Raw genomic sequence first — 25,736 nt, 5'->3', positions numbered from 1 at the left:
AAGAAAGTCCTGTATACCAAGTAGATGTTTGGTATGCCTTTCATCCTCTGGTACCAGACGAGCCCAGCTCTTACAGCCCCAGTGTCAGATACTTTAAGTCATTTCAAGGACTCTCGGAGGATTGTAGAGAGAGGCATCCATCATACAAGAAAGATCTCATAAGTTATTGAACTTTTTGGCCAGGGCAGATTGACCCCACTGAGGCTCTGTGGCAAATGTCAGCAATAATACCACCTGTGATGGGTTGCCCACCTTAGGATGCCATGGGATGTGCTGAGATACCATTGAGCCCACCTGTTATGCCAGACTGGGCACCCTTTTTACCTGTCTTGCTGAGCCAGTCCACTAAGCCTCCGCCAGCACACACACAGGCAGGGCCACACCCAACTGCAGAACGACACAGACACTGAGATCAGTTCTGTGAACACTCAGTTTAAGGGACTTGCCCCAGCACGCAGGTGTCCACCTCCCTTGGAGTGCAGACCCAAAGGTATATTATGAAATCTGCCGCCTCCCTCAATGTGGAGGAAGGTATGCACAGTCTCTTACCCCTCCTCCAATTATAAATTGTACAAATGGAGTAAACAATAAATAAGTTTATTAACTACAAAAGGTGAATTTTAAGTGAATATACAAGATAACAGACAGAACAAAGCAGATCACTGAGCAAATAAAACAAAATATGCAAGCTAAACTCAATACACTTAAGAAACAGGTTACAAAATGTATTTCTTACCCTAAATGTTGTTTTAGGCAGATTGAAAAGTTTCTATAACTTAGCGTTACAGTTATATTTCTTTTCAGACTAGACCCCTGTCTCCATCTGGACTCCCCCCTTGCCTTCCCTTCAGGTGTCTTTAGCAGTCTTTCTTCTTGGGCAGCCAGGCCATGGAGAGGAGTCCCATTTGCCTCCCTCCTCACCCTTAAATAAGATTTACATAAGGTGGGAATCCTTTGTTTTCCAAACTTGACCCCCACCCCCTTCCCTTTTAGGTGAAAGCTACAAGAAGACCAAGATAATGTTTAGTATCAGGTGACAAGACCACCTCACCTAGTAGTGTCTCAGTTACGTCCCAGGACGCCTCCCAGGAGGGAGAGGCATGAGTATCTTCACAGTCTTGTTGTTGCTTCCTCATAGCCCATCAAGTCTGATAGCCTGTCATCTGGTGGGTGTCTTCCCAATACATACCTAGTTGTAATTGTTACATAGTCCATATTCCTAACTTTAGATACAGAAATGTTACATGCATACAAATTAGATAATCACATTCAGTAAATCATAACCTTTCCAATGATATCTTCCACGAGCCATGTTGCATAAAGTACTTCTCAGTTGTGTCATATCCATATAATAAGCATAATTTCATAAAGAATATGGAGTGTAATGTCACACCACCAGTTGCAAAAAAGGTAGAAAAGCCAGGTTCCTCAAAAAGGTTTAGCCTATGTCTACTCCCATTCCAACCTGAACTGTTTGGCCATCTCAGAGATGCAGGAGAAATCCAAATCTAACAGAAGGACAAGAACCTGAAAAATCACAATCTATTGAGAGTAAATCCTACTCCTCCACCTCCTTCCAATCATGAGAAATTTGCTGTGACATCTTCACAACCAGAAGAGTTTATAGGAGTTTGCTAGAGGCAAACTGCCAGGCCCATTTGGCCAGATGTGTCTGTTTGACTTGGAATAGAGTGGCACCCTTCCTATCAAAGCTCCAAAGTCAGAAGAGGAAAGAGCTCAAAGATATAAATAACAAAAGCCAATTAGTGGCCATGTTGGCTTTATAGATCATAATGGATGTTTCTGAGACCACAGCCAGATCTATGGTCATTAAAGAGACTGTGCACAGAACAACATGTCTTCAGGTATTGGGGATTCCCAGGGAAGTACAAACCACAATTGAAGACATGGAATTATTCGTTGAGCTGATGGTGCTTTTTATTATTAAAGATTCCTTATCACTTTGCATTCCCTGGCTTGCAGTCCTGCCCCATTCTGCAAGCCATACTATTCTTAATCCCAGACAAGACAGCCCCAGACATCTTGTCACACCAGGCACCAAGAAAATACCTAGGTATAACTGGAGTTGCCACCTTTCTTCCTCTTCAGCAATACACCTTTCCTTCACAGCACCGCAGGAAATTTGACAGAACTATAAAGATCCACAACAAAGCCAGTCCAAAGAGCAAGATCTTTGAAAGCTGCCTTATACCATTCCACCAGACATGATCTATGATAATATCAGACAGATGGGTGCTAGAGATTACTGCCCGTGACTACCTCATCCAATTCCATTCTTTCCTTCTTTGCACCCCCATTTCACATCAGTCTTCTCATGAGAGTTGCTTATAAGCAGAAGTGGCCACCTTGCTTAGGAACCGTAGTGGCCGAGCCATCAGAATTCAAGGGACGAGGCTTCTTCTAGTATTCCTCATTCACAAGAAGAAAGGGGGTCTTCATCCTATCCTAGGCCTGAAGACACTGAACAAACACATGCCCTACCTCAGATTCAGGATGATATTGCTTGTCTCCATCATTCCATCTCTCCAAGCTCAAGACTAGTTTGTGGCTTTCAGCTTGCAGGATGCGTACTTCTTTATAGGTATCCACCCTGCCCACAGGAAGTACCTGCTTCACAGTGGAGTCCATCTTTATCAGTACAAGGGACTGCCATTTGAACTCTCCATGTTAGTAAGAGTATTCACAAAATGCACATTTGAGGAAACAGCGAATTCATAACTGCCTGTACCTGGATGACTGGCTGATCAGAGGCAAGTCACAGCAAGAGACCATAATAGCCATAGATTATGTATTCCCTCTTCACCCAGCTCGGACTCCTTTTGGACTACAAAAAATCATCTCACCATCATGGACAACAGAGTTCAAAGGAACCTGGATTAATTCATGATTGGCAAGAACCTACCTCCTGAAGGCAGATTCTTATCTCTCCAGTCAGTGTCAAATAACCTGCAATTGAATTCATTGATGCATACATGTCTGGGAATACTGAGCCATGGCAGTGTGTATATACGCGATTCCATTTTGCCAGACTTCACCTGCAACCCTTACATCTATGGCAGAGGTTGGTATATTTTCTGTCCAAATGCTGTAAGAGTCACTGTCCCATCCCATGTCCTATGATAACTCACTTGGTGGTTGTACCAAAGCAATCAAGGGTTCCTTTCTCTGACTCCCTTCCTGACAACACTTATCATGGACACCTCAGTGCCAGTTTAGGGTGCCATCCTAAGCCATTTGCAGATAAAAGGGACCTGGTTTCAGGACAATTTGAAATTATATATGAACATCCTAGAGCTCAGGGCCATCTGGCTGGCTTGTATAGCATTCCCTGCCTGTTCCACAGAACTTTGTGGAAGATCAAGTGCAGATCTTGAATGTCAATACTTCCGCGATGCACTATGTGAACAAACAAGGAGGTGCTCAGTAATTCCCTCTCTGACAGGAAGTCATGTGATTGTAGCTATGGGGTCATCACGATGGAGTAACCCTACTAATGCTTCACCTTCCAGGAGCCAGCAATAGTCTGGCAGGCAGTCTTTTCAAGCAGACATGAAGTAAATAGCAAGTGATCACTGCAGAAATCTATCCTAAAGTCAATATTTTGCCAACGAGAGAGTCCCATAATAGATCTATTCACCACAGATAACAGTGTAAATTGTCCAGACTTCTCCCTCACAGGGGGCATGAGCCTGGACTCCCCTACAGATGCCTTCTTGCATATGGTAGTCCCTAGTCCTTACAAATGAAATTCTCCCGAGTAATATTCAAGATCAGATGGGCTAGTGTCACACTAATCCTGATAGCACCCTACTGTATGTGACAGTTCTGATTGTTGGACCTCTTGCAATTTTCAGCATCTCACCCATCTCCCAATCTGCCCAGCCATGATATTTCAGAGCAGCAGTCAGATATTGCACCCAGACTCGTAGTCATTGCACCTGACAGGTTGGATGTAGGCTGGTTGAACAACAGTGCCAAGGACTATTCTTGACAAGTTAGAGAAATGTTCATAGGGTCAGAAGCCATAACTAGGAAGACTGACTCCTCCAAACAAAAATAATTCTCCATATGGACAGTCCAACATAATCTTGACCTTATAGAGGCACCAGTAATAAAGATCCTCAATTACTTGCTGCATTTGCAGTGTGCTGGACTGGCATTTAATGCTGCATGGAGAAATCTGAGAACACTGTCAGCATATCACATTCCTTTTCAGTTGTACTCTGTCTCTTCATATCTGATAGTATCAAGATTCCTCAAGGGTCTCCTGTATATTTACCCACCTATTAGAGACCCAATACCTACAAGGGATCTCAACATCTTCCTCCTAACACTCATGGAACCTCCACCTGAGATGCTGTTGGATTGGTCAGTACATCCACCCTTCTCACAAGACCATGTTTCTGGTTGCTGATACCTAAGGTCTGGAGGGTCTGTAAGGTCCAAGCCCTTATGGCTGAACCTCCTTACACTTTCTTTCACATGGACAAGGTAGTACTGAGACCACGCCCAACATTCATCCACAAGTGGTTTTGGAATTTTACCTAAATAATCAATTAACCTGCCAGTCATTTTCCCAAAACAGTTAATTGTCACTTGGGCCTCTGGGTTGGTGAATTTGGGGTCCACTAAGGATTGGTGGATAGCTGACACTTGTGCCCCAGTGTCCCTCCACGCGATAACCTTCTTTCCGCCCACTCTCAAGGTTTCCCTTCGCTCTGAGGGTATTTGAGAGGCATCTGGGCCTGGGGATCTTTGGTGTGATTGTGGTGTAATGAACTGTACTCGGTTGGGGTTCTTGGGGCAGTGGGCCTTTATATGTCCCGGTTCATTACATTTAAAACATCGCCCAGCTGACTGGTCACTAGGTCGAGGTGGGTTGCTGGAGACTGGTGAGATGGGACAATAGGGTATCTGGGGCTTTCCTTTGGTTGTAGGTGGGGTCTTGGGTTGCCCCCGGTGATAGGGTTTGTTTTCGGTTTGCCCCCTCTGATATTTGCTCCTCTTGCTAGTAGTTTTTTTCTTTTCTGCCACTTCCACCCATCTGGCTCCAATCTCTACCACCTTGGTTACAGTTTTGGGCTTTCCATCTAGGATGTACCTTTCTATTTCCTCAGGAACATCCTCTAAGAACTGCTCCATTTGCATTAGGAAGAACAGCTCTTCCAGAGAGTTAGCACTTGCTCCTGGTATCCAGGCATTCCAATTCTTTGCAATGTGGTAGACGTGTCGGGTAAATGACACATCTGGTTTCCACCTTAGGGCTCTGAACCGCCAACGGGCATGCTCAGGTGTTAGCCCCATTCTGATTCTGGCCTTGGTTTGAAAAAGATTATAATCGTTCATGTGTTCCTTAGGCATTTCAGCCGCCACCTCTGCTAAGGGTCCACTGAGCTGTGGCCTCAGCTCTATCATGTACTGGTCTGCAGAGATGCTGTACCCATGGCAGGCCCTTTCAAAATTTTCTAAGAAGGCCTCAGTATCATCACCTGCCTTGTAGGTAGGGAATTTTCTGGGATGGGAAACAGTACCTGGAGAAGGGTTGTTAGGGTTGGCTGGAACATCTGGCTCAGCCTTTGCTAATTCCAGGGCCTGCTGGTGGGCCTCCCTCTGGATCTCCATCTCTTTTTGTTTCATCTCCATAGGTCTTCTATGGTCTGCCTCTTTGGCTTTCTCTTCTTTCTTTCTCTTTTTCTCTCGCCTCCATCTCTTTATCTCTCGCCTCCATAGCTCTTTTGTGGGCAGCCTCTTCTCTGGGCTATTTCTAATTGTTTTATTTCCATCTGTCTCTTATGTTCGTTATCTTTCTCTGTTGCTTCCAGCCTAGCGAGCTCTAGTTTGTTAGTTGCTCCACTGCTACTCATTTTCCTGCTTTCTTGTGCTGGCCACACCCCTCTGCAGCTCACTGAAACTGGGATGCACTCAGCTCAGGGCTGCTTGGTTAACAGTGACTTCTAACTAGCTATACTCGAGAGGTAGAAAGAAAGAAAACAATTCAGCTTGTAAATTCCTTTTTCTGGCTGTTTGCTCACAGCTTGAAGCCTCCTCTTAACAAAGACCCTTGTTAAAAAACTTAACACCTCTGCCTTCAGGCTGCTTTCCAAGCAGCTAGAAAGGAGAGAAAAAAAATCCTCCTGGCTTTTGGTTCCTAAGAAATCCCACATCGCTGCTCACCATGTCAAGGTTCCTTCCCCACTCTGAACGTTAAGGTACAAATGTGGGGACCTGCATGGACACTTCTAAGCTTAATTACTAGCTTAGATCTGGTAACTCTGCCACCTTCCAGAAATTTCAGTGTCTGGAGCACTTCCTGTCTCCCCAAAACTCTCCCCTCCCTGGGTGGCCTTGAGGGACTTCACCAATTCCCTGGTGAACACAGATCCAAACCACTTGGATCTTAAAACAAGGAGAAATTAACTAGCCTCCCTCCTTTCCCCCATCAATCCCTGGTGAGTCCAGATCCAATCCCCTTGGATCTTAAAACAAGGAAAAATCAATCAGGTTCTGAAAAAGAAAGCTTTTAATTAAAGAAAGAAAGAAAGAGAAAGAAAGGTAAAAATCATCTCTGTAAAATCAGAATGGAAAAATACTTTACAGGGTACTCAAATTCATATAGCCCAGAGGAACCCCCTCTAGCCCTAGGTTCAAAGTTACAGCAAGCAGAGGTAAAATCCTCTCAGTGAAAAAAGGACATTTACAGGTTGAGAAAACAAAAATAAGATTAATCCGCCTTGCCTGGCTATTACTTACAATTTTGAAACATGAGAGACTGATTCAGAAAAATTTGGAGAGCCTGGAAGGACATCTGGTCCCTCTTAGTCCCAAGAGCAAACAACAACCAAAAAAAAAAAAAGTACAAACAAAGACTTCCCTCCACCAAGATTTGAAAGTATCTTGTCCCCCTATTGGTCCTCTGGTCAGGTGTCAGCCAGGTTTACTGAGCTTCTTAACCCTTTACAGGTAAAAGAGACATTAACCCTTAACTATCTGTTTATGACATAAGCATACAGCGACCATCTGCTGAACCAGCTCCCATACTCCATTCTTTCCCCCTGTATGGAGGTTGAGGAATTAAAGTCATCACCTCTTTCAAGGAGATAAAATGCTAAGACTTAACAGGCTGTCTGCCATGGGGATTGTATGGCCACCTGTACAGTATAACTAGTTTCAACTGCATTGGAAGCATCACAACATCTGTTGTAATTCTGCCCTTCCAGGAGATTTGGTCTTGAGAGGCAGAGTAGGTAATGTGCCTAGAAACCCGGTGATGGTCACATGAAATATACACAGATAGATCCTAGCACTAAGATCACCATACTACCCTGCAGATTGTCTGTATTATCATCAGATATACATTATGATAGTGCTGCAATACCAGGATCCTGACAGAAAATCTAAAAATCGGTTTATCATGAATTATGCCAGACAGCATTTAGCCAAAAATGTCACATCACAAATATGAGCCAGAGGTTTAAGAAGATTGCCTATACAGTAACTCTTCACTTAACAATGTCCCGGTTAGCATTGTTTCATTTGCTGATCAGTTAGAGAACATGCTCATTTAAAGTTGCGCAGTGCTTCCTTATAACGTCGTTTGGCAGCTGCCTGCTTTGTCCACTGCTTGCAGAAAGAGCAGCCCATTGGAGCTAGCTGGTGGGGGCTTAGAACCAGGGTGAACCAGCAGCCCCCCTATCAGCTCCCCTAAGTTCCTTGTGCGGCAGACACCCAGCAGGCTATCAATTCCAGGGCAGTTCAGTTGTCCCTTCCCCCACTGCCATGTGCTGATCCTGCCCTCTGCCTTGGAGCTGCTCCGGGAACCTCCTGCTTGCTGTGCGGGGGGTGGGGAAGAAGAGGGGTGCTAATGTCAGGGTACCCTCCTGTGTCCCCCCCCTCCTTTACCCCATCTCCACAGAGCACGAGGGGACACAGCAGGGCTCAGGATGGAGGGTGTTTGCTGGCAGCATCTGCTTTCTCAGCTTGCTGATCTACTTTAAAAAGGCAATGTACTTAGAGTGGGGTCAGCATACTTAAAGAGGCAATGTGCATCTCTCTCTCTCTCTCTCTCTCTCTCTCACACTCACACACACACACATACACACACACAATGTGTGTCTGTCTCTCTCTGCCATACTGTCTCCCCTCTCTCCATTCGTGCTGCCTTGTAGAATGTGAGGCTACATTAACAACAATGTGTTAACCCTTGAGGGCTCAGCCGAGTGCTAGTTCATCAGTTAGCAGTAAGACATTCCTGGGAAATAACCCACCCTCTCCCACCTTCTGACTTCACTTGGATTCACTTAACATCATTTCGGTTAAAGTAACATTTTTCAGGAACATAACTACAGCGTTAAGCAAGGAGTTACTGTAGTTGCACAATTGGCTGTAAGAAGCTTACCAGACTTTTCAATTAGCTATTAGTCTGTGGCTGCTTCAGTGTTTTCCATATCTGATCCTAAGATGCTTCAAATATTGAATTATGTATAAACCAGTAATGCAATATACCTGACTGTGCATTTCAACTCTGTGGAGTAATGGTTGCAGCATTGTAAGCATGCATCCTTATAGTGCTTTAAATGGTGTAAATCACTTACTACACAGGGTTCTGGGACACTGCTGATTTGTGTCATAACACAGCTTAGATGACGGACGAGGTTCAAAAACAGGTGGTGACACGCTTCATACTTCATTGGTGTCTCCCTTAACACCATAATGCCATCTCAAATTCGAATAAAGAGGTTTTTTTTATTTTTTAATGCATCCTAAATGCCTGGAATAAGAAAAAGATGGTGCCAAATGAAGGTTCATATATTGTTATCAGTTGATTCATGCTCAGAGGGGCTTTTCTTTGGCTTTGAAATTTCAGAAAGCTGGTGTGAACAAAATGTCCTCTTTTTCTTTATGCATTGTGAATGCCATTGGAAAAAGATCCTCTCTCTTCCAGATGTAAATGCTGTAGTTGTGACTCATTCTGAATAATAATCCATTATTGGATTATAATCTCAAAAATATAAGAAGTTTCACGAATTTGAATAACATTCCTCAGTTCTAGGTTTTGCATTTGAGTGTCTGATTTAGCTGACAGATGTGTAAAATCACAAGCAACCAGACAACTCCCTAGTACAGCTGCAAATGCTGAAGAGCGCAAGTTATTCCAGGTAAGATTAACATTAATTTACACTCAAATAGCTCTCTAATCCACCTTTGTCTGATAATGTAATATGGCTACATATTGTTTTCTGCTAATTCCCCCATTTTGGGTCAAGTCACACCCTTTGAGTCAAGTCATAGCTCAAACACTGCAGACAAACTGTGGGATGAGAGTATAGTGGTATCCCTTCAAAATGTACCATTTGTTTCAGATAATACTTTAAATAATTTTACATGACGTATTCCGAAGTTAAGTACAAAGGTGTGATACCACAGTGACAGGCATATGGCAGATAGGCACAAAAAATAATGTCTTTTAATTCAGCTGAATGTAAATGTATACATCTAAGAAGCATGGAGGCCATACTTACAGGATGGGGAACTCTATCCTGGAAAGCAGTGATTCTGAAAAGGATTTGGTTGTCATTGTTAATAATCAGCTGAACTTGAGCTCCCAAAAGAGCTAATATGATCCTGGGATGCATAAACAGGAGAAGAGTAGATATAGAGAGTTTATTTCACTTGCGCAACAGCTGCTGGAATACCAAGTCCAGTTCTGGTGCCCACAAATCAAGAAGGATGTTGATAAATTGGAGAGGGTTCAGAGAAAAGCCACAAGAATGATTAAAGGATTAGAAAATGTGTTTTATAGTGATAGATTCAAATGGTGCATCTACACATGGATTAAATAAACCTCTGGCTGGCCCAGGACATCTGATTTGGGCTCATTGGGCTTGAGGTCTGGGCTGAAAAATTGCTGTGCAAGGGTGGAAGGTATTAGAGCTCAGGCTCCAGATCGTACCCAACCATCTACACAGTAATTTTTAGCCCCATGAGTGTGAGCCTGAGTCAGATGACCCAGGCCAGCCGTGCCTGTGCTGCAGGTCTTTTATCCCTGTGTAAACATACCCAAAGAGCTCAATCTGTGTAGTTTAACAAAGAGAAGGTTAAGGGATTAATTGATTACAGTTTATAAGTATCTACTTGCGGAACAGTGGAGAACAGAGAAAGGTACAACACAATCCAGTGGCTGGAAGTTGAAGCTAGACAAACTGAGATGAAATAAGGCATAAATTTTTAAGTGGAAGTAACTACCCATTGGAACTATTTGGGGCTGTGGTGAATTCTCCATCACTGATGATGTTTAAATCGAGACTGGATGTTTTTCTTAAAGATCTGCTCTAGGAATTATTTTGGGGGTGTTCTGTGGCCTATGTTATACAGGAAGTCAGACTAGATTATCATAATGATCCCTTCTGACCTTGGAATCTATCAAGGAATCTATGAATCGGGTGCTGTCACCCTTTTAACACAAGGTTTTTTAAAGACAAATTTCAAACATTCCTAATGCATGTCGGGCATCCTGAGGGCCACATTGTAGTTTAGACTGAAGTACCTAATTGTAATAAATCTACAGCAATCCATTAATTTGGAAATAAATACACTGGTTTAAAAGCAAACAAAAAAACTCATGGTGTTTCCTTTGCAGGAAGTATGTCAAAATTTTACCTCCCAGGGGACAAAATTAAGATGTGCCTTCCACACATTTTCTTTGAAAAGTGCAAGAGGAGTGCTGTAACTCAGACTTCCCAAAATGTGTTTAAGTTCCAGAGTCTCAAGAGGTTTCTACTATTTCAGTATGGTCACATTAAAGCCTCTACCTGAATTTCATCTAGTTCAATCGTCTGACAAAACATTAAAAGACAGGAAAAAACTGATTCCCTTGACCTTTTAGAGTCTCACTTTATATTTTATGTTTTTAAGTATAATTTTGCTCCAGATAATTGTCTGTTTTAATTTTAAAAGTTTCTCTGTTTCCTTCCTTAAATGAAATAAAAGAGGCTAACAAATCTGCTGAGTTATTTTGAAGTCAGCTGAAAGTATCTCAATGTGCTGTTTGAAACATTAGTGTCTAAGATGTATTTTTAAGAACGAGTGAGAGAAGCAGTAAGAAGAGAAACTCTTGATGAAGTGTTTATGTATTTAAGCTTCTTGGATAGTTACAACAGTACAGATTTGAGGCAGATTTTTCCTCAATACAGTGCTAAACAGTACACTGACAACTATGCACATATAAAAGAATTCTACTATTTAACACACAGTGACATCAAAATACTGACCCCCTGACATCAACACTAAACTCAGCTGAAACATTATTGCCACAAGAGAGGAGAGATCAGGTAAATCTAAACACAAGTTCCTTACAGAACTCTAGAAGAGACCATTTTAACCAGTCTAGGGTCTCTTCTTTTTTTCCCCATTCATCTGCGTAACTCCCATTGCTAGTAAGAACAAATGCATAAGGACAGAATAGCCCCTTAGCCTCTACGCAGCACAGAACATACATGTATTGGTCCAATACTATTGTATATTTAAAGAATATTTGATTACAGCATTTCCAAATATTTTAAATTGTGGTAAGTACTGAGAGAAGATTCAACTGGAATGAAAACACAGCTCTCATTGGCCCTTTCTCCATTTTATGTGTGTTTGTGTGTGTGTATGTGTATGTAAGTATTGGTCCCAGTGCAGCTGTTTTTACACGTGCAGAACTTCCCATTGATTGTAACAGGTTACACTCATTTAACAGCATGATTAGAGGAGATTTAAGCTGTAACCACCTACAGCAGAAGCCAACAAGCTACACAATAAGGACAAGACAGTAAAGGAATTAACTTGGTTTTGCTTTACAAAAATGGGTTTTCTAATTCCATTGTTTTCTACAAGAATAATAATAGTATTTAAAAAATCCCTATATCATCTGGCTCCTGCATTGTCAAGTTATATTGAGTAATGAGGTTATTGACTTTGTCTTGAGTCTAAATCTATACTGTTTTGGTATGAAAGTGACCATTTGGTAACACAAAGATCCTAAGATCCTACTATCATAAAGCAAAACAGGAGAGGAAGATATGGTTTTGAAACTATAAAATGGTGTATTTTGTAGCAGTTAACCCCCATGCAAAATAAAATGGGCTTGTAGCACAAGCAAATATACAAAAATATTGAGAGTATAAGTTATGATACTAAGGAGGTTTTTTAGATTATTATCAAAACTAGCATTTGGCAACAATACCAGTGTTTTGTTTTAGATATTGGGAAAGCATCTGAAAGTTAACATTCAACATTTTTTTCTTAGGCTGTTTGCTCTAATTCATTTTGATCTTTTAAAAATAATTGTAGTAATTTAAAGAGACATTATTTTAAACACTTTTACCAGCCACAGAAATGTTAGTTAATTTACTCAGACAATTAATAAAAAACCTGCAAAGAAGATGGTTAATATGTACTAACATAAATCCTCAAATGGAATAAAGGGTTAAAATAAGTGATTGAAGGAAAAGATAAAAGGTTTCCTGGGTTGACTATTATTCCAGTGGTCTGGCTTCAACTTTGCAATAAAGGGAATGATTTTTATGGGAATGTGGTTACTCACAGCAAGACTACAGTTGGTGTCAGTGTGAAAAATTCTTCTTTAGTAGAGTGTCTCAGCAGGAATAACAGATCTAAAAGAAAGGCAAAAGAAGTTACAGAGAACACTGACTGGTGCAAGTGACAAATTGTGTTTACAAATTGATGGGCAAACCCATGGGAGAGGAAGAAATGGGGATGGCAGTAAATCAGAGATTTGTTCCTAGGAGTATGTGGTCTGTTCAAGCTTTCACAAATTACTTGTATTCTGAGTTATGATTGGTTTTTTGTTGTTGTTTTTGTTCTTGTTTGGGGGATCTCAGGGACCGTTGCTGGTCCACAGACCAGTCATTAAGAAACACTGGACTGGAGGAGTCAGTGATTGGCTTCTGGTTGTTTCCTATTCTGTATCCCTCCATATTAGGTAGAGGAAACAAAGGTTAAGTCTCCTCCTACCTTTCCCTAACAAATCAGCTGAAGGGAGTAGATTTTACACACCCACACACACACCTCAGCTGGAGAATGCAGGAGCCATTGGAGTAATAGTTTAAAATGCTATGTATTAACCACCCTTTTGCCCCTTACTTTTTCCAGATCATTGAGTGGGACTGTGGCAGTAATGGGCATAAAAGGAGTAGCCACCGGCCCCGCTCATCTAACTGACATTAGCAAAACTTCCAAAAAGTAGCTACCATTCCTGCTTCACTCAGCTCAGCAGCAGCAGCATCTCCTTTGATACCCAGCTACTGCTGCTGAACAGTGTAATTGGGGTCAGCATCTGCCCTGTGTCATCTGGAGAGAAAGAAAGGGGAGGAGGAGGAGAAAGGAAAGGATTTTATGGAGAAATTCATGCTGCTTGAAATGTGGCAGATTTAGATATGCATAGTGATAGGTTGGTGAAAAGGTTTTTTAATCCCAATGTGTTGTGCACATTAGGAGATAATTCCATGGGAAGAAAGACTCATTAGTCAATTGGATTACATCCAAGACATTTTATAAGTAGAAGTATATCTGTCCTAGCAATAAGGAAAGTGAGGCATAGAGAAAGGTTAAGTGATTTGCCGGAGGGGGCACACAGCTGAAACAGAACCAGTGTCTTCTGACTCGCAGTCCTGTGCTTTAAACACTACTATACTTTCCTCTCCCAAGAAAGCTATTTAATTTTCAAGCTTCTATAGAAGATACAGCAACTTCATCGTATTGCAAAGATTTGTAAGTGTGAAGTATCCAAACAACTCTCAGAAGAAAATGTCACTAAAAATTGTATGTGCTTAAAAATGTACCTTCATTGCAAATCTGTAAGAGCCAACTAAAATGAAGTAGATCTTGAAATGTTAGCCATGTTCATCGATTTTCTTCCTTTCTTTTAAAGACAGTCATTTTTTATTTCTCCCTGACTTCATTAGTCACAGATTTGATTTGATTTTTTAACAAAAGTATATATCCACAGATAGCATGAATCATGTCATAAAGAAGGTATTTATAGTGTGAAGTGCTGAGATTTTAAAGTAGGGTGAATTTGACACTTTAAACTTAGTACTGTGCTTTCCAGGAAGGAAGAATCCTTTAAATAGATCCACTTGAGTGGTGTTTGTCAATCCTATGACAGACTCTGTCAACAGAACTACACTTTTCCTAAAAGTATATTCGCACGAAATGAGTCAGTTTCAGCAGACTTCTAGCAAGAATTTGGATTGCTATACTGCCATTCTAAAATATTTCCCCACCTTCCCTATGTAAACAACATATGTTGGAGAAATGCAGAAAGAAAACAAACTACATCAAATACTACATTTCAAAGCAATAATTAACTCATCTGACCACCTTCTAGGTCCCATGTTTTGCAATATGATGAACACATCCGGCATGGTGTGGTGTACTCTCAGAATTAAGAACCCTATTTATAAAACTATAGTCATCTTTGAGGAAGCTGGCAGCTTTTGGATTTTGGAACTGTACTTGTAGTATTGTAGTGCTCCAATACACTTACTGTGGAATACCAGGATGCTTTATATTTTCAGCCTTCCCCCCTTTCAATATCGGAAAGATTTCAGTATGTCGGGTATATTTTAAAACTGGTAAAAATAAATATATAAAACTAGAATTTCAATTCTGAAAATATCTACATCTACTCCAGTTTAGAGGTAAAGAAAAACTAGCAGTACAGGTAGACTGGATGAAATTGTCAACAGTTTAACTTCTCGCACAGAGCCCAGTGCCAGATCCTGCTGTACACCTATTCGTACATGTAGCCCCATTAGGTCAGATTCTGGTATCAGTGGTGTTCTTCTGGATATTATGAGTAACTGAATGAAAATTCTAAACTATTGGTTTTTAGTGGGACTACTCCCACAGGTAAAGATTGCAGATGAGATTTCTATTTATGTTGGGCCACGTTGTGAGTACTCTGTTTAATATGAATGGAACTGGTCATGTGAGCAAGGAGACTGAGATTTGGTAATTCATATTATAATCTCCAGGGGCTATCAAGGGTAGTCAGTTATTTTTGTCACGGTTCAGATTTCTTGGTCAGGGTTCAGACTCCAGAGAAAATACAAAATAATAAGTAAATACAAATATTTTTCATCCATTCAAAAGTATCTGGCAGTCCAGATTTGGCCCCCAGTCCACCGGGCTAGATCCTCAACTTGTGTAGGTCTCATAGCTCAGTTGAAGTCAATGGAGCTATGGCCTTATACCAGCTGAGGATCTAAAATATCAGTGATTAATTAAAATGCACTAAAATACAATTTTAGTGTATGTCACTTCAATTAGTGCACAAAATTTGTTCTCATTACACGCTGACAAGTGAGAACAAAACGTGATTCAGTGTGTCTCCTGACGGGGGTGGGGGAGAAGACTTGTAAAGTAGTAAAATGTTCCTTACTTACTGTTTGTGAAAAATCAGCTCACTAAATAATTTCAGTTTCCAGCCCTTGGTATTTGGAATACAGTTTTCAACCCCTTTCTGTCTATTTAGTCACTGATTTATTCCTTTGTCTAGAGCTGTTACTTAACAGGCATTAAGAATGCATTTGTATGTGATATAAACAGCATAGTTTCTTTCTATCAGTTAAGTAAAATAGGAGTATTTTAAAACTTTTCGAGGTCTGTTTTAATTCCTTGATTGTTTATCCACAAATTGTCAAATGGAATGAAGTGGATTTCAAGAGCTCTCTTTGTTTTTCATATCCTGTGCCTGACCTACAGGTAATCCGCACCTTTTTTCTTCAGCACAGAATAATTGTGGTGGGAAAGTAAAGAAAATGGTAGGGTCACAAAGTGCAGACTAGACAGGGATGACAGGTTCTGCCAATTGAGTGCCAGCATTGTGAACCTGTGAACCGTAGTCGCTGCTTTTTCACATGGATTTATGTTGTACGTTAACAGGAATTCCACGATGATGGGTTAGGCAGATCAGAGCAGCACTTTAGCTTTTATTACCTCTGATTGAAAGGTAATGCAGGTTTTTGTCGTATATTTCGCAAGTACAGAAGAATAGCATTGTACACAAGCTAAATATTTATTGCATTGGCAAATGTTTGTCATTCGGTGAACAAATGTAGATGTACTGAACTGTTTATGTAAATGAGATGTTTCATGAGCTTTATAACCAAATGAGAGATCCGTTTTTTTATATGAAATATAAATACCAGAATTAACAAATGGCAAGATTTCTGCTATTATTTTTCTAAGTTTTAATCATAAAGAGCCATAGGAACTATATTTATTTTGAAGAGGTAATATCAGAACTAAAATTAAAATTGTGCAGGAATCACTAGGTTTGTAAACACATACCACACACATGAACCAGCTCTAGTACACACATCTGTCACTCAAGCAGATATCATCTTGTAAAGCACCCTGCACAATTCAAGCTTCCTAAAGGAGAACAGAGTTGCTTGGGCAGGCTTACAGGGTGATGTGCATCTGGTGTAGCAGATATCCATGTAGAAAGGGCACACTTGTGATATCTGGAACAGACGCACTAAAAGATGAAGCTGACTGAAAAAACAAACAAAAAACCTAAGCACAATAGTCTGAACTTCAAGGAATTTTTTTAGTTGAGGATTTTTATGTAGATCATGTTTTTAAAGGATTGTGACTTTAACTTCCTATGCCAGATCTGTTCTCACATGTACATGACCAAATTTCTCTACTGTTCAGTAGGGAAAACGAAGCAGTGGATAAATTGCGTAATGACAGATATGAGGTGAACAGAGGATCCCAAGGATCATTTCCTGTGAGTTGGCTAGCTTCCAGCTAGTCTCAATGGACACACTGATGTAAAGGCTAAATGAAAATAGCTTGTTCTGAAGGGATTCCCCCCCCCCCACCCCATTCTCATTTTACTTTGTAAAGCAAGGTATTGAAACAATTAGTTGACAGCATGGTGTTAGTTTTCTCACGGTAAATTAGGAAGATTAAGCAAACGTGGAAGTGCATTTTAGCTATATCAGCAGATTGGGGCTGTAATACTCTGCATCCTCTTGAGGATATGTTCATAACATTATTCATAGTCTCCCCTTTTCATAACATGCAAACTTCATCCAAAGCCCTCTTATGTTTGCTTTTATTCAAAGATTACAATATTACTGTGGCTTTGAGGTTTTTTTTTTTAGTTTTGTAGCACAGAAATATAGGGATCCGCATGCTAGTTATTACATCTCTGCACTTGACATTTACTATTGGCACACATAAGATGACGATTGCAATGGCCTTAATTCTTTTTTATTAATTTTCCTAAAGTAAATTGAATAGTAAGGCACACTTTATATAATGATGGCACAAGCATGCCATAGAGATGGTGAGATGAGCAGAGCAATGTAAATATTTGCAGAACATTTCTGTCATAATTAAAATTTTTGCATATGAAGCTATGTTCAGAAGCTACTTTAAGGGGCTAGATCCAGAAGGAATTACCTATGCAGGCTGGGCAGGCTTTTAAGTGTTGTGAATCATGGCTCTGGGGAATTCACAGGAATGTTTGGCCACTGTATAAGAGCAAAAAAGGGAGAAAGGAAAAAAAGGTTGCAATAGGGAGTTAGCAACTCTTGGGAATGAAGGAGAAAGAAGACTTGAGCTCTTTGTGCACTGGAAGACTATGCCGGACTCCTCTATTCATCCCTTCTTTCTGACTTTGCTGTATTTCATCTCATCTTCCTCATCTCATCCAAGGTCCATTTAAATCAATTGTCAGGCCCAAAATGCAGCTGCTAAAATGATATTTCCCACTGCTCTTTTCAAATGGCTTCACTAGCCTCCCCTCCCCTTCCACTGCAAGTTCAAGCTTCTTGTTCTCACTGTTACGGCTCTGCAAAGCCCTACCTGCCCACTGTCTGTACTCCAAAGAGCTAGCACAATCCTGCCCCTACCCATCACTGACTCCTTTCTCCCAGTCTCCCTCCTAGAAGCCTCTTTTGTATCCTTCTACTTTTGGCTCTGTGCTTTCCTGCAGGCTCCTCGATGTGCTGAAAATTCCTCCCTCTCTGCCTTGAAATCCTCTTTAAAGCTCACTTCCTCCATGAAGCCTTTCAGCAAACCTTTCCCCAAGATTTATAAAACCAAGAACAAAATCTGCACTGCTTCCAGACTGTAGCTATGCAACATGGTTCTGAACGGAATTGGCCTTTTAGGGTTGGCGGCTGACTTGCTCTGTGTGTATAGAGCTGAGCACACTGACAGTGCCCAATAATGATAAGGTAGCAGCCTCTGAGACTACATAGCCAGTGTTTCTCCTCAATAGTAGTACATGTGCACAAGGGTAACCTGTTCAAATTGTGGTGTAAGTGACTTAGGAGCCTCGGTCCCATTTTCAGGTATCTGAGTCGCTTAGAGCCTACATTTCATTCAGAATCAATGAGGTTTAAGCTTATGAGTTTCAGTGCATAAGTCACTGAAAAATGGGACTGAGACTCCTAAATCTCTTAGGTGCTGTTAAAATTTCGGCCCTAGACAATACTGACTGCATTTTCCCTCCCAGTGATCATTCTCACCATCATACATCTCGGGTTGTATGATCAGAATCCCAAAACTAGATGCAAACATGTCACCACTTGCAGTCTCTGATGGGGATTTTCCAACTGGAGATGGCTGAAATTACAAGGTCAACACACTTCAAGTAAAGCACAGCCTTTTTTCAGCAAAAATCACCAGGTACTTTTACTGCTTAGCGTGCTGACCCATCCTGCCCATCTACAATAAAATCTAGCACCTTTATGCAGAGATGGTATCTATGCTGATTCTAATATAACAAAATACATGTTTGAATAAAGTATATACATTTATTCTGAGTCAGCATGAATACTGTGTTTCTGAAAGGACTTATAAATTTTTCACAGTTGTAAATCTACATATGCTAAAGGCATGAAAGGGAGGATAAAAACTGCCTGGATATAATTTATCATACACTGTATTTACAGTATGAAAACTTTTTAAACTTTATATGTGTGTGATTCAGTGGCCTGATGCATCTATAAGAGAAGTAAAGGAAAAGATGTTATTCACAGCTTTCTTAAACATTAAAAAGGTGTGTTTATAAAAAGTTGTTTCCCTGTTCTGAGGTAGCACCCAATCAGTGAGGCTTTTTTAGAAGTGCTTTGGATTTTCTGAGTCTTTGTGTTTTCATTGAAAGAGACCTTTGCAAAAATGATAAAGCATGAAATTGTCTCACTCTCAGTCACTCCATCAAACTCCATTTAATCAAATCTCTATGATATCTGTTGGGTATTTAAAACATGGTTTTAAAATGTTAAGGCCTGACATTTGCTGAGACTTAATGTAGCTAACAAAGATACCAAGCAAAGCTTCAAATAGCTGCCTCTGCTTGGGGACAACAAGCCCCAAAGCAAGCAGGTGAAAACAAACACAGGCTATTCCAGAAGAAATGGCAGACTAGATTAATTAACAGTCAAGAGATAATTGGCTTCTGCAAAAAGATTTCCTGCTAAATGAGTTAAAGAAGAGCATTTTTCCTTCTGGTGTGCAGAGTTTGAAAAATTTACCCAACACCCACTAGCCCAAACTGTTAGTCAGCTAAACAGAGAGAAGTAGCTGTGCCTCCCTATCTCAAACCATACTTAGCCCCAAAGCCAGAGTCCAGCATTTAAAAGGAACAGAACTGTTACATACTGTATGTGACCTCTGTTAATTATAACATTGTCAGTCAATTTTCTATTTAATCCTTTCTAAATTATAATTTGCCTCCCTTGCTTTTATTTTACCGTCTTTCTCATCCTGACTTCACTTTTTCTTTTATTTCCTATAACAGATCATAGAATATCTTTTCTTTGTAGTTTTCCAAGTGTTTCCTTTTTTCTTCTCATTCCCTACATTGTGTTCTCTGCCTCTTCCAATATATTTTCTGTCTGTTTTTTTTCACCCTTATCGCTGCAAAATCAGTCAATCTCTCTTTTTCAGTCTCATATTTTAATTTATCCTAATCGTTGTTGGCTCAGGAGGGGAGGAGAAGGTTACAGGGTCAAAGTCCTTTTTGTCGACCCATCCAGGTGAGCAGGCAACTACCTTAATCCCAGCTGCTGGGAAAGGAGAAGGTGCTTGATGCCTACTAGGATGTTGTCCCTAGATCCTGTCTTTTGTACCCACCTCTGACAAGTGGGGGTCCTGTCTACTTTGTAGTTCTCTAGGCCCTAGACCTTCTCTGGCTGTTGGAAGGAACAAGGAGCATTCTTTTTCTCACTATTCCCGTTTACTGTCCAAAAATTTCTAGTGCCTGGGTGAGTTGGGAGGTTTCCACTACTCTACCCCTCCCTCAGCCTCTCCTGTGTGATGGGATGGGTCTCTGCTGCTTCCCTTAGCTTGGTGGCCAGTGCAAGTGGTGTGTCTCCTTCCCGTAGTCTCAATATGAGCATTCCTCTCCAGTGACTATCTCCAGCTGCAATTCATTGCTTTCCCAGGTTTTGATAGAATGAAATTGACTGGATTATTGTTCATTTCACTACTGCAAACAGGTTTCTGAATAGCTGCATAGAAAACTGAACATTCACGTGTCACTCTGCAGCAGCTTGGAAAAATATCTCTGAGCAGCAGCAGCAGAGGCACTGAAGCATATTGTGTGTAGACTCAGAAAAATGACACTGCATTAATTTACATGGGCAGTTTGTATTTGAATGATTATTGTCACACCTATACAGACTAGAAACCTGTTTTTGTTTGAAATGAAAACTTAGATTCTATGGAGTTGATGTCACATGACCAAGAAATTTTCTACTTGTATCAGCCAAGTTGATTTTCAAGCCTTTCTAGCAAATGTGTAGTTTAATTTTTGACTTTGATTGTGTGTCAAATCCATTATATCTGCGAAAGCAGTCAGTGCTTTGGATGATGGTTAAATCTGAGCAAATATAGTTCTGCCTTTCACATCGTGGTTCATTTTTATTTCTCTTTTAGCCAAACTACTATTAATTCAAATACAAAGGGGTTCAACAAAATTCTTGTCACTGTATGAACTGCACGCTTTACAAATATATAGAATAGATAGAGCAAATGTCATTAATTTTCTAAATAGCTTTAGAAATTTTCTAAACTGTGTCCTCAGATAGCAACCTATGGTTTTTTTTAATCTTAAATTCACAACCATCATGTGAGGCCAGATAGACTTTCTTTTCCTTTTTTCTTATCTGAGGTTGTTGACCTCAGGAGAGGAGGAGAAGGTTACAGGGTCAAAGTCTTTTCCTCCTTGGAGCTTGCTGCTTGCTGGGAGAAGACTGGCTGGAAAATAGATGTTTTAGAACAAGGGTTGAGGGTCATGATTTTAATTCTGTTAGGGAACAGCTGGTTTGAGTTTCTTTCCACTTCTATCTTCCCTCCATCCCTCACAAATCCATGGAGAGAGAGAAATTTGTTCAGAGGGAAGCACTAACACAAAAATACACAATTCTAGTGTTTTAGCACATCAAATGTATCATCTTTGTTATGGGGCTTCACGTTAGGTGGGAAAAGAGGGCATTATTGAAATAATTGGGACGTACTGTTTTATACACTGGATTCAGTTTGAATTCCAATGCTAGAGGTTTGCTTATTTACCTGCCAAATGTCAAATTGTTAATAGTAATTCATGTTCCACTGCTCTTTAATGGCAAACAATATGTACTATTACTTTGTAATTACTGAGATAACGTCTAATTATAAATGTATTGTATTAAAGTTTATATACAACGGACTGAAGAAAGGTCATTTGACTTGGATATTTCTATTTAGACTTTTTTTCATCTTTGCATGCTGCTTTCATATACTAAGACCAAAGAGAAAGAGAGAAGCTCACAACTCTCAAATGAATGGCAAACTAGGAACAGATTTTTTTTGTCTGTGTTCCTCTGAAACATCGGCCTCAGGCTATGTTGGTGTGTGGCTCAACAGCAATCAGAGGTCATAATTTCATTGGCGGTTAGCATCAGGTTTAATTTTTCTAATATGTTACATTTACCAAAATGTCTGGTTTCAGTTATACTTATGCACTGACTGAATCAGCTTTGACCAGCATGATGTTTTAAGGTACCTGAAAGGGTACAAGAACATTTATGGAACACATACACTAATTGTTTTTAACTGCTTTCCTTTCTAAATACAAGAATGTGTTTTCAGAAAGCCATATAATAGTAGTTAATGACAGTGCACGTTTCTTCTATGAATGGAGCATAAAAAGTTGTAAAATTGTTGATTTAACAAGACTGCCATCTACTGATTTACACAATCAAAAAAAAGTCCCCGATGAGCAGATCTTTAAGCCTTTTTTGTTTGTTTTTGAATTTAGCCTAATAATAATCATTAATAAGGAAAAAATCTGTCATCTTAGGAATGTGACCAGGTTCATATAGATGATGTGTCTTCAGATGACAATGGCCAAGACTTAAGGTAAGTAAGAACCAACCAAGATATTAGATTGGTCTTGCAAGTTATTTTCCTAGAAAAATTGTAAAATACCATGAAACATATATTGGGCCAAGTTCTGCCTTCACTTATGCCTTTGAAACTCCATCAGTGTCACTAGTATACCTGACAGTTAATTTTTTGCTCATCATATTTTGTTAATTGGGAGTTTTCTTCACTCTAAATAGCACCTATAACTTCGGAACAGACGGTTTTCCTGCAGCAGCCACCAGCGCTAATTTATGCTTAGCAACGGGTGTGCGTGGAGGAGTGGACTGGATGAGAAAATTGGCCTTCCGTTACAGACGCGTAAAGAAATCTACAACACCTACAAAAATAACGTTGGAGGGCAAGTGTCCATCAAAAATATTACCCATCTGTTTGGTGTCTGTTTCAAAAGACAAATGAGAAGTTATAAATAAAAAGGATTAGCCGTTCCTTTGTTTGCTGATCCAGTTCAATATGATTCTGTTGACTTAGAGAACTTTTCAGTTTGTAGTTTCTACAGAAAACTGTTCTTACAACTAATGGAAGCAGAAGGAAATGACAGTAAGGTATCTGAGTTTAAATACAGACATATTATTTAGTACCCTTTTCTGTACTACAGGTCTTCTTGGTCCCGCAAAGAGAGAAGCTTGGTTGCAACTTAGAGCAGAAATTGAAGCTCTTACAGATTCTTGGTTAACACTTGCACTGAAAGCACTCACACTTATTCATTCTAGGTAAGTATATAAGAATTATCATGGCAGCACAGAATATTCATGAAACCTAACAATGTGTTACACACACAAAACTTCATTAAAAGAACATTAACTTTACACAGTTAAGCACTCAAAAATTAGGAAATGCCACAATCAAGTTTGATTATGCAGTCTTAATTGGGCCTCCTTGTTGCTTATGCATTATGATACAATGTTTCATTACATGATCACACTATTTTTCCCACAGAATTCTCTGCCTCATTTAGTGCACAGGATGGACAGTGCTCATTTAGTGAGCAGCTCTTCAATACTTTTTCTTTTCATTGTATGGCTCTAGGACTTAATTACAGCACACTATTCAAACTGTGACATAAAGACAGAATTAATCATTTCCTCACGTGCTTTTCTGTTGCAGTCATCACTGTATACCTGAGTACTTAACAAACATTAATGAATTTATTTTCACAACATTCCTGTGAGGTGAGGGTATTATCCCCATTTTACAGAGGGGAAATTGAGGCACGGAGAGATTAAGATCACAAACATCCATTAACTTTGGGTGTCAAATTTGAGACACTTGGACCTGATTTCTCAGAGTACTTAGCATTTACATAGCTCTTCATATGTTTGAAGAAAAGATCCCATTGACTTCAGTTGCAGCCATGAGTGCTCAGCCTTTCTGCAAATCAGACCAGGAGACTCAAGTCAAGCATCAAGAAACTAAGGAATATGCAATTAGTGACCAACCCCTGTGCAAAGTTTGGTTTAAAAGATGTAGCCAGAAACACACAAGAACTCTGTGGCAGATGCAGGGATAGAATCCAGTTCTCCAGGGCACATTCAGCTATCTTAATTATGAGGCCAGCTGTTCTCTTCCAGAAGTCCCCTGCCTTGTGCACTACAGATCTTCCAGTCTCTGCAAGAGATGAGGTGAGGGTCTTACAGACAACAGTTTCCTTCTCCACAAAGTGCCCCCAGAGCAGGTCCTGTAGGAAAAAAAGAGTACGGAAAAGCTGTGTTATCCAGCCCTGTACCAACCGGAAAGCTCTAGAAACCAGCATTTCTAATCTCCAGGGAAAGTCCAGTTTATAGTCCTGGTTGGCGTGGGGCTGGCAGGCTCCCTACCTGGCTTTGTGTGGCTCCCCGGAAGACATGTCCCTGCTGCTCCTAGGTGGAGGAACGGCCACGAGGAGTTCGAAGTGCGGGAGGTGGTGCGGAGTTGGGGCATGGGCTCTGGGAGGGGGGGAGGGGCTGGAGTGCAGGAGGGGTTTTGGGGTGCCAGATCCAGGGGGCTCTCACCTGTCCTGGCTGCTCCTAGGCGGAGGCATAGCAGGCAGCTCTGTGCACTGCCCCCGCCCCACCCTGAGTGCTGGCTCCACAGCTCCCATTGGCTGTGAACCACGGCCAATGGGAGATGCAGGGGCAGCGCCTGAAGGCGGAAGCAGTGCACAGAGCCACCTGCTGGGCCTCTGCCTCAGAGCAGCTGGGACAGGTCACTGCTTGCGGGAAGCTGCCCGAGGTGAGCACCCTCCAGGATCCGGCACCCCAAGTCCCCTTCCACGCCCCAACCCTCTGCCCCGAGCTCCTGTCCTCACCCAAACTCCTAGAGCCTGCGCCTCGCACCCCCTCCCACACCCCCTGCCCCACACCCAAATTCCCTCCCTCTTAGTTAACTGGCATTTTTCATTTACTGGCACCCCCTGTATCCCCAATATGCAGGATAAAACAGCTTTTACTGTATACGATCATATAATTAAAAACTTCATCCTAATGCATACACCCAAGGGGGCTAAATTAAGGTTACAAAGGGAACCTTAATTCTGACATCTCCCAACTTTTCAGTGCTTGAATTTGCAACCTTAATAATGTTGTTTTAATATAGACTTTTGTGAGTACTTTCCAAGTTTTAAAAAAAGCAAGTTAGAAAAAAACAGAAGTTTCATCATGTGGCATCTTATTGACTGCCACATGGGTGGTCAGCAGGGTTAGAACCCTTACATCTACCACAAAGACCTCTGCCACTTGAGCTGATGGAGTAACTGTAGCAGCAGTAGGTCATCCCCTATGTGGATCAGTACTAGAGGCAGTGCTGCTTTGCCAGTGGGCTTCACTGATATTTGTTGACAACAGCAGAGTGGTGAAACTCAGGGATGTGGCATTCCATTCCAGGCTCTAGAAGGGATTGTGCTGTAGTGGGTACACTCTCCTCCCTGACCCCTTCTACCTTGACCCTTCCAATCTGGCCCTGCCCCAGCTTGTCTTTACCTCACCTCCGGCTCCTCGTCCCAGTTCCATTCTCTTCACCTTTAGTCCCCGTTTTCATTCTTCAGGCCGCTGATCCCAGGCTTCTTGACCTGTAAGTCTGTCTTATCCCTCCAGACTCCCAGTACACCTCCCCCCTTATCCTGCTTCCAGTACCATTGTCCAGCTGTTCCCAGTCCCCTCCTCTCACCTTTTTGACTCCTTGTTCCTCATCTCCTTGCCCAGTCATTGCCAGTTCCCTCCCCCACTCCCTGATCTCTCTGTCTCTCGCTTTCTCATTTCCCAGCTCCATGGTCTCCAGTCATC

At 41.1% G+C, this 25,736-nt stretch overlaps 1 protein-coding gene across 1 annotated transcript in view; it reads left to right on the top strand.

Moving 5' to 3' along the window:
* EYA1 (EYA transcriptional coactivator and phosphatase 1) overlaps positions 1–25,736 on the top strand; it is a 136,516-nt gene that overhangs the window by 76,333 nt on the left and 34,447 nt on the right. The window contains 4 exon segments of the mRNA XM_030553263.1: positions 22,394–22,452; positions 22,656–22,774; positions 22,777–22,822; positions 23,055–23,189. Coding sequence (XP_030409123.1) covers positions 22,394–22,452; positions 22,656–22,774; positions 22,777–22,822; positions 23,055–23,189 — 359 coding nt within the window.

The sequence above is a fragment of the Gopherus evgoodei genome, chromosome 2 (assembly GCF_007399415.2).
Source record: "Gopherus evgoodei ecotype Sinaloan lineage chromosome 2, rGopEvg1_v1.p, whole genome shotgun sequence".
NCBI classification, from domain to species: domain Eukaryota; kingdom Metazoa; phylum Chordata; order Testudines; family Testudinidae; genus Gopherus; species Gopherus evgoodei.
Note: the sequence above shows the minus strand (reverse complement) of the source record. Positions and strands in the feature narration are given on the sequence as shown.